The sequence below is a fragment of the Neolamprologus brichardi genome, chromosome 13 (genome assembly GCF_056152115.1).
Source record: "Neolamprologus brichardi isolate AB-2024 chromosome 13, ASM5615211v1, whole genome shotgun sequence".
NCBI classification, from domain to species: Eukaryota; Metazoa; Chordata; class Actinopteri; order Cichliformes; family Cichlidae; genus Neolamprologus; species Neolamprologus brichardi.
Genome location: NC_142116.1, coordinates 17,525,805 through 17,535,730, shown reverse-complemented (window position 1 = coordinate 17,535,730; position 9,926 = coordinate 17,525,805). Strand labels below are relative to the sequence as shown.

Below are 9,926 nucleotides of genomic sequence, written 5' to 3'. Positions count from 1 at the left end.
TTCATTCAACAACAAAAAAAGCGTGGAAATACTGTGAACTCAATATAAAAACAGAAAGCAATGAATTTCACATAATATATATCCAATGTTAAGATCTCATTTAAAATGGTACAAATACAATGTCTTAAAACTGACAAAGCCACTTCACTGGCTCCCAGTTTAATACAGACTTACCTTTAAAATCCTTTTATTATAGTTCATAAAGTCCCAGTGCATCTCAGTATTTTTAACTCAGTCAGACCTCTCAGGTCATCAGGGGCAGATCTTCTTCCTTCAATTAAATCTAAGCGTCTTGACTTTCTTACTTTGATCCTGTTCTTCACAACAAGCTGCCAGCTGACCTGAGGTCAGTTACAGCTCAATTCAAAAGCGAGCTTAAAACCGTTTTATTCTTACAAGCCTACACACAATAACTAATATAAATATTATATAACTAATAATAAATCCTATTATTATTTTTGCCTTTGTTTTCTATCCTGTGTTGAGTTCATATCTAATGAAATAGATTTAAAGGATTCGGATTATCGTACTCCTTTTTAAACGTGTACATTGTGTTGTATATTGATATTTGTGGCAATTTTATTTTCTTTACTTTTTTCTATTTACAATGTATTTTGTTGCTATTTCAGATAACTGTACATGTTTGAAATAAAACAGTCTGACAATCAATCATTCAAAATCTCCTGTAAGATTAAAGTTGACACTGACATCAAAACTGGGACATTCTCTTTCTTTTCTTTTTTTTAGTACCTAATCATTTTGAATTTGATGCAAGCAACACACCTAAAAATGGCTAGGATGGGGGGAAATTTAACACTATGCTGCATCTTCTGCTCTTCATAAAGCACTAAATGTTTAGTTGCCAGGTCTGGAAGACCAGTTTCCCCTGGACTCTTTTATTACAGAGCCACTAAACCAAATAAGAGCTTATATATAAAATGTCATTGTTTAATCGGGCATTTATGTATCTGTCTGTGCCACATGCACTCTCCCACAACATTACAGAGGCTTGCTTTTAAAACTCGCCCTGGTAAAAAGTCAGATGGTCCCTTTTATCTTTAGCCCGGAGACCATCGTCTAGAATTTCCAAAAAATTTCCTTAAATATAGATTCATCAGAAACCACAATAGATTTCCACTTTGCCTCAGTCCATCTTACATGAGCTTGTACCCAGAAAAAGTTACAGCATTTTTTTTTCTGTTGTGTCTTTTTAACTAAACTGTGGCACCTTTAGCAAGAAAAATCCTGGTCTCCTCCTGACTCCTATTGTTGGCCGATTTCTTTTTCTTTTTAGATTTGTTACATTTATATGTGTATAGTGTAACAATGCCAGGGGGCAGAGTGGCAAGAAGGAAAGCGAAGAACAAAACAAAAACAAACAAAGCTTTACTTGTAATTCTGTTTTTCTCAGAATCTCCAAGTTTTAACTTGATTTTGTGATTGCAGAGACAAACTGTTTTCTGACAGTAGTTTTCAAAAGTGTTGCTGAGCTCATGCAGAAAATTTCACTTCTGTTATTAATGAAGCGCCACCCGAGAGCACCAAAAGTAACTGAGTTTTTCAGCATTTTCCCCTGTATGCAGAAATACCTTCACATGGCTGTCTAACCAGTCTGCATGGTTGTTTGTTTTGCTATGGCCACTGTGCACAGTGTTCTAATTGTCAAAATACCAGGTACTTATGCAACCACATACTGGGAAAGTCCTCCATTACATCTTTATCAACTGCAGCTGCACAACATCTATTTTGAGATGCCCCTGTGCATCTTTTAAGACATGCAGACTGAAAAATGACTGTGTAAAATGTAAATAAAAATGGAGGGCAACTGTTTGTTGTATTCACAATAGGGCATAGAAGAATCTTTACACCGAGACATTTTTATACTATTTTGTAAAAAAAAAAAAAAAAAAAGTAGCTTATGTTGAAATTGTTGACAGCAAAAAAAAGCAAAAAGTTCATACATTTCTTAGAAATAAAACAATACATATTCTCGTTTTATATTTTCTGTGTTCTGTTGAGAATAAAATGTGGTTTTGTGAGATCTGCAAATCATTGCATTCCAGGTTGTTTTTTTTCCATATTTCACACAGTATACAAACTTTTGGAATTGTGGTTGTACTTGCTGTATTTTGTCATTTTGTACTTTTGGAGGTGTGACACTTAACGCATTGACTTTGGCAACTCCCACTCTTAAATGTATTACCCAATAGGATTGAAACCCTGTTCAACCAATTACCCACTGACAGCTGTATACCTGGTTCAGGTCAACTACAATGGCTTTGTGCACTTTGACTTTGATGAAGATGCAGAAACATTAACAGTTTGTTTGCACAAGTGTGAATCATTGTGCTGCAGCCATCTTTTGCCCTCTGCTACTTTGCCGAGGTCAGACTTGAGGAATGTGCGGAGCACGACAAATAATCCCTTGATTATATCCTTCTAAGGGTCAGCATCAGCTCCATTTGTCTTATTTATCTGGTCCTCTTGTGGAAGGACTGCTTCATTAACCCTTAGAGTTTCCGTTTGTTCCGTTCTCTGCCAAGATGATCCCACACTGCTTCTATAAAGTCCAGGTTCTGGGGACGCAAATCCCTGACTCAGTGCTCCATTGTGTGTTTTTGTATCCAGGTATGCTTTCACCGTATTGGCAGTATGTTTGGGATCATTGGTCATGGTGGATCACAATCTGCACTTTGCTGTGATGAAAATTTCATCCTTGACAAGATCCCCAACACCACTGGCTGAAATGCAACCCTAAACCAAGATAGATCCTCCACCTTGTTTTACAGATGACTGTAGTAACTGTTGTACCTCTCTGACCTCCGTATATACTGACCATTTAATCCAAAAGTTTCACATTTGCACTCACCATAAGACCTGTTGCAGTCCAATTCTTGACTTTTCTCCCCATCTCCCTTTCTTAATGACTTCTTGACAGACACCCTTTGCACAGACATGCCTAGTGAGGCTTCAGTAAACAGATGACGCCATGCAGTGATATACCACATTTTCAACAAAGAACATTTTGGAAACCTTTGCTTGTGCAAAAATACCATTTTTCCCCATCACACTTATCTTTGGATTTTTTGCAGATTTGACCAAAGAAAAGTGCATAAAGACCCAAATTAAAACTGCTTGTTTGTCAAGTTGTCTGTTATGTGCAGGCACAACATTGGTTCATGAGTTTTCTGCCTTTTTTGTAACTGGATGAGTCACAGGTCAGCGTTAAGTGATTTAAACAAAACATTCCTCTGAAAGTGGTTACTGGATTCAAAATGAGCAAAGAAAGCAGCCATTATTTTTGTCTGTTGAAATGGCTTCCATCAACTATTGCTCAAGACCACTTTAAAAGAAAAAAAAAATTAGAACAGAGTCCAGCTTTAGCTCTTTGGAGCAAAATATTAATAAATCAGGGATATCTCAAGACTTTGCACAGTACCGCACATAAGGTTGACACATTTGCTACATTTGGATTCAGTTTTGAATTTATAGTCCTGCAAGAGCTGAGAGATATGATATCAGTAATGCCAAAATGCCCATATAATATGACTATGAACTCTCCAATTTCAAAAGAGAAAAATATTTAACAATATACCCTCTAGAGGGCACCAAATGCCATTAAATGGATGACCTTGTTCCCCTTAAAGAACAGAGACAAAATCAAAGCCAAGTAAATTTGCTGACTTCATGGCCCATTTAATAGTGAAGACAACTTGCAGAAAAGAGACATGGCACTGCCTGATCACAGTACATATAGACAAGCAACACAGAATAATCTAAAGTGAACACAGGCTTATTACTGCCCAGAGTTAATCATTGATCGAGTTCATGTTGTGCACATCCACACCGTAGCATTGTATAAACACTTATCTACGTCCGAGCTGTTTCTTAAATGCCTTCAAGGACTTCGCCATCATTGGAGCCACTCCTGTGAGAACAAAGAAAAGTATAAATCATCAGGTAAAATTATGTCAGGATTACTATGCACATGGCACATGTATTCATTTAACCTCCAGCCTGATGATCAGTGAAAAATATGCATAAAAGAAACAACTGAAGCAATCAATCTGGGAAGCTTGGAAAGCCATAAACTACCAGCTCACTTGTTTTTTTGCGCGCATCCTGTGTTCCGCTTCCCCCTGAACTGGTGCTGCTGGGCCTGCTGGGCTCATAACTCTGCTTCGATCGATTGTCCTGAACCTTGACACTGAACAGAGGAAATAAATAAACTGAACTATTTAAAAGGGTAAAAAAAAACAACAAACAATGCAGATGAAACTACAAAATTAGTGTCCATCTACCTCCAAAGATCGGTGTTACACACTGCTGGTGAGCACATCTCATGTTGCAACAAGTCACAACAAAGCACCCAAGGCTCTCTACAACTAGAATAAAACCAGTTTATCCAGCACATTGCTCTAATTCCTGTGTTTAGCTAAGCTCACCCAAAAAGCATTTCGCCCACCGTTATCACATGAATCTCTGATGGGTTATGACCCCGCTAAGCTGCTGTTGTTTAGTGATCACGTTGTGGTTAAGGGCTATTATGTGGAAAAGGAACAGAGCGAGCCAGGTGTCCACACTTTGCCAAAGATAAACAGATGCATATAAATCCCCCAGAAAAGCTCTTTTATGGGCTTTTTGTTCATGTACTTAATATTGAGACCAATAATATAAATGTCATGAATATATACACATTAGAAAAATATGCTCTAATGTGATTTTAAGAAAACCTGGTCAGAAAATGTATCATCTGTATGTAGGACGCTGAAACCCACCTGCTCCTGGGCTGATGAGACTGCTGAACAGCAGTTCCATGAATTTCCTGCTGAATTCGCACATCTCTTGGTGGCTTGGCAACCGTGTGAATAAATGCCATCTTCACCTGCCGACCTAAGATATGCAAAAAAAAAAAAAAAAAAAAAAAAGAAAAAAAAAGGTCTAATGAAAGCTAGTATACAAAACAAACATCACTAGAGACTGCTTTTCTTCTACTTTATACAAATTTCAGATTTTTTATTCATCCAGAAGTTCTGGATGAATATCAATCAATAAAATGTCTTGCATCGACCATATGGCTGTTTTATTTCTGAATTATCACCAGTAGAAATGACCCGGGTTGCATTCAGTGTACAGCAGTCACCTTTGGGTTTCTGAGATTGTGCTGAGACAATAGTTTTTGTCAGTCTTTTCAGTTTCCTTTCTCTCTCTTCAGATAGCCTGATGTACATCTCTTTCCATGATTCATACTCTTGAAGTTTGGAGTCTTTGAAGTCTCTCTGACAATGTTTGCCCCATAAATGGTCTGTCACGCCGACATAGATCTGCAAAATTAATGAATGGGGAAAAAAAAGTTCTTTCTTTAAAAGAAAAAAAAAAACATTAAGAAATTTGTAGTGCAGTAAGAGCACCATGACAGATGTTTACACAAATATTACATTACACAATTAATAGATGGACATTAATTTTGTAAATAACTTCACATAAATACCTTGACCTTATTAAACTATAATATACCACAGTATACACAGTATATTTCAGTGTATTTCTAATTAGGCAGCGCATTCTCTCTCAACAATACTTTAAAGATAAGAAGCATTTTGGGGTCAATTTGAAATTGACAAAACACACTACATTTGTCACAATCACCATCTCCAAGTCCTTTTTTTTTTGTCCAGGCCTTGAAGACCTTGTGGCCAAACCAAATTTTAATGGATTGTTAACATGACCCCAAATCTACACCCCTACAAAGTTTAATTAGAAATCACTTAGAATATTTCAAGCTATTGTGTTTACAGTATTACACAAACACGCTACGAAAAATATAACCTCCTTGGAGGAGACAACATCCTCTACATACTTTGTAACCAAACAAAACAAAATAAATAAAGCATAATGAGGTCAGAAGATTAGGTTATTCAAATAAATATTGTTCTGCATGACGTGCGCAGTCTAAAAGTTTGAATGTGGCTCAATCATCGATGCCAAGTGTGGGAGCCCTCTCACAAAGATGCACTTTCCATTGGCATGCAAGTTTAGACTTCTCTGTTGACTGAAGGTGTACACCTTATTAGCCAAGGCCCAGAGAAGACACATAGGCAGTATCAAAAACATGCTGAATCTTGCCTATATGAAAAAGATCATATGTTGTACTGATAGCCAAGGAGGACGACTGAAAAAAACTTTGACTAGAGGATCAAAAGAAAACTAATTTGGAAGAATTTGTGTAACTGTCCTTTCATATAAAATATAAACAGATTGCCCAATTTCACAATCTCAGCTCATGGGTATTTTCACATTATTGTAGGGTCCATTTCTCTAAACAAACATAAGATGTAAAAATGGGAACTTTAATTGTGCACTTCTCAGCTTTTGATACCAGATAGACTGAAAAGTATTTAATAAATTAATAACCAACCAGGAAGTATAATGAAAACCAAAGTTCCTCACAGCCCTGCCTTAAGTAGTGCATGACCATTGTAGTGCAGTTAAAAATGCTAACCTTTTAAATCCAGATTTATATTTGTGTACTTATCATTAGATCATTATCATAAAAATTATATCCACAAATATTCAGGTTATTTGGTAGATCACCTGACTCCTATTGGGTAAATATTTGCTTTTCTGGGAAAGGGGCATGAAGCTCTTAATACTGATTTCTTAATCCATATCACAAACAGTAATGATTAGGTGGTTAAGGAAAAGCAGATAAACAAGGCTTTCAACCCAGATTTACAGGTACAAACTGGGGGGAGTAAACCCACTGCTGGTCAGCAGTGGGCACTAAACATGTTGGCGTGTCACTTTCTTACTGGGTTACATTCTTCGATGCGTAGCAGCTGCTCTGGGGTACACTTCTCCAACACAGGCTCGAGGATTTCAAACGGGACCCCGCCAGTTTCATAAAGCACTAAGAAGAGATGCCTGCACCTAATTATTAAATCACACATAAACCAACAGAGCCTAGGAAAAAATGTCTTCCTGGGCTTCACTCACAGTTAATGTTGTTCTGGAGGGTGCGGATACACTGCTGGTACAAGCTCAGCATGGCTGGGAGAAAAACGGTCTTGGCACCAGAGTACACCTGCATCTTCCTGTTAAGACGCTGGCCGGTGAAGACTGCAGACTCCTCAGAGACGTCACAGAAATCAGGCTCCACAGGCTCCTTCTCCACTTTAAAATGAAAGCAGAGGTGTCAAGAGCCAGATGATAAAGCTCAAAATACACCTGCATTTACTGAACGTGTACCTTTCCTTTCATAGTAGTCAAAGCTGGAGGGCTTTTCACATTCAGGTAAAGCAGCAGGCAAAGGAATGTTCATCAGGTGCATTACAGGCTCCAGAAACTTCTATAAATAATGAGGGATTGTTAATCAGCATCAGCAAGTTGGCCTTTTCTCTGTAAGCAAAGATTCTTGACAAATATACCTGTTTTGGGGCCAACTCCATATTTTTAATTACAGGATCTTTTATTTGTTGCTCACTGGGAATCGTCTTGGGTTTTTTGGACGGCTTTCTCATTCCAGATCGCTCCTTTCTCTTGTAAACAGTCACATCATAGTTCAAGTAGGACTCAAAAGACATAGAGGGCTCCTCTGGATCACTTTTAGTCTCATTCGTTTTCGCCTTCTTGTGTTTTGAATGTTCCCTTTCAGACTCCAGCGAAGTTGTATGCTTTGTTTTTCTCTTTTGGGCGTCGGAGCTTCTCAGCATTCCTGACATTCTGTCATCCTCCTTGCCTCCCCTCGACTCTTTCGAAAGCTTTGATTTTGTGTTCTTCTCCCTGTCTGACCCGAATCTCCCACTCTCAGAGGCACTTTTACATTTCTCTCTGGAATCAGATCTGGATTTTTGTTGGCTTTCCTTCAAGTTTTTGTTTCCGAGCAGACTATCACTGTCTCCAGGTTTTTGGTTGCTCCGATCCTTTTTCTTCTTCTTCTTCTTCTTGTCTATTTTGTCCTTCTGTGTTAACACGTCGTACTGGTTTTCTTGACTTTTCTCACAGTCTGTTTTTCTTTTCCGTCCCTCACATTGTCCTTTCTGTGAATCCATTTTCCTTTTCCCTGTTTTAAAGTTGCCGTCATCTGAAGAATCACTATTCTTACTGTGATGAGATGTTAGAGGATTATTGTTCACATCTTCCATTTCCAAATTTCCATTATTTGGACTGCTTTGATCATCTAGTTTGTCTTTCACAGAAAGGCTCTCAGAGAAAGTCCCATCTTCTCCACGGCTGCGGAGAATGAAAATTCAAGATTAAGCCGCTAAACACATAAAATTAAGAAGCAATATTTTATTATTGTTATTATTATTGTTAAATGCACTTTACCTTGTGGATTCTTTGGAGAGAAGCTTTTTCCAACCTTTTACTAGAGACTTTGCTAATTCTCCAGCCTGTTCATTTCTGCGTAAGGAGTTAACAGTTTTGCCAATTCCAGTCTCCTAATTGATGATCAGACCATTATCAGGTGAATAAAAATGAAAAACAACCACAATGTACATCAACAAAAAAAAAAAAAAACAGTCTGTGAAAAAGAGACTCACGGCAAGAACATCTAAAGTGATATCCAGATCCTTGAGTTTCTGCAAGATTTTTAGAACCTGGAAAGAGTGACAAGCATATTATCCCCACTGCCTGCAGCCATGCTATGGTGCATTTCATAATGTTCAAGCATTTTTGTCAACATAAAGGTGATTCGATTGATTGTTTTTGGTTAAAAAGTACCTAGAATGGGATCTCTGTCGAAGATAAACTGACTTGCCAAATATGGCAGTCCTGGTTTTGGATTTCCACAGTAGCTGACTGTGCATTTTAGAGCAGAACCTATGTATGGGGACCTTACACACCCACTTAGACTGCTCCTTTTACCCTGAACTATAAATGGATATAGCCGTGGCTGCCTGATAGGAGGTGGTGGTAGTAGTAGTAGTAGTAGTAGTAGCAGCAGCAGCTTATGTCTTTAAAGCTAAATTGGTCATTTACAGATTTTGCGTGTAAATTCCTCAACTGAAAATTAATCCACGGGATACAAAGACGATATGTGTAGGCTTATACTGCACAGGCATAGGTGGTTAAAGTTGCCTGCAGTGCACTGATGATGGACAGCAGCCATAAGCTGAACAACTGCAGGAGCTGCCATTTTTAGCAGCAGCCAGCCAAGTTTAAATAGCCTGACCCTCCACCCCCCGCGCGCGCACACACACACACACACTCCAAATCAAAGGATTTTCAGTGCTGTGTGAAAGCGGCAGAGAAACACTGCCAGCTCAGCTTCTGTTCACACATATACTAATACAAAATATATAGATACAAAAACAAAAATCTAATTGAGCTTCATAATTTTCATTAAGGGAACAAAGTCATTTTTTAAATAGCGACTGATGTGGCAGCAGGTGTTGTGAGCCAATGATTAGACAAAGCCATGACTAAAGCAGGTGGGATTTGTTCAGCCGGTAATGAAACAGCGGTGAAATAATTCTTCAAAACTTTCCGTTTTTTTTGGGATTATAAAAACGTTTTAAACCGTTTAAATCAAACGATAACTACCGTAGCGGGATCTGCTTTGTCTGAGAGCTGACGTTTGAGCTTCATGATTTTCTTCACCACATCAGAGCTGTTGGCCATCACGGTGACTCACGTGAAGCCGTCTACACACAGCGGGCAGCGCGCGCTCGTTGATGACACTATTATAGTAATGGGCGGAACCAGTGACAAATGATATAATGGTATGTGAGGTGTGGCTTTTAAAATGATGCCACTAATGCCGGATCATCTTAAGCCTATTGTTTAAAGAGCTGCTTCTTAAAGCATTTACTGGGAGGGTGGGTCCTATAATTACAACAATTTATAATAAATACGTGTATATGAACCGGTAACATATAGTGCTTCTTGAGAATATTATTGCTATGGGACCTTTTACTGTGTGG

General features: G+C 38.2%; 1 protein-coding gene across 2 annotated transcripts; it reads right to left on the bottom strand.

The window, feature by feature from the left end:
• Nucleotides 1–3,684: 3,684 nt before the first annotated feature.
• Nucleotides 3,685–9,624, bottom strand: eloal (elongin A, like). Of its 2 annotated transcripts, none has more exons than XM_087849716.1 (11): nucleotides 9,547–9,624; nucleotides 8,544–8,600; nucleotides 8,329–8,441; nucleotides 7,428–8,232; nucleotides 7,249–7,348; nucleotides 6,997–7,173; nucleotides 6,813–6,910; nucleotides 5,066–5,324; nucleotides 4,779–4,893; nucleotides 4,104–4,207; nucleotides 3,685–3,928 (listed from the first exon to the last, which is right to left on the bottom strand). In XM_087849716.1, the coding sequence occupies exons 1-11, from the start codon at nucleotides 9,622–9,624 to the stop codon at nucleotides 3,867–3,869; spliced, it is 1,968 nt and encodes a 655-aa protein (XP_087705842.1). In that variant the 3' UTR covers nucleotides 3,685–3,866. The 2 variants fall into 2 exon arrangements, with proteins under 2 accessions (XP_087705842.1, XP_087705843.1); XM_087849717.1 differs by having other exon boundaries at nucleotides 5,144–5,324.
• Nucleotides 9,625–9,926: the final 302 nt, after the last annotated feature.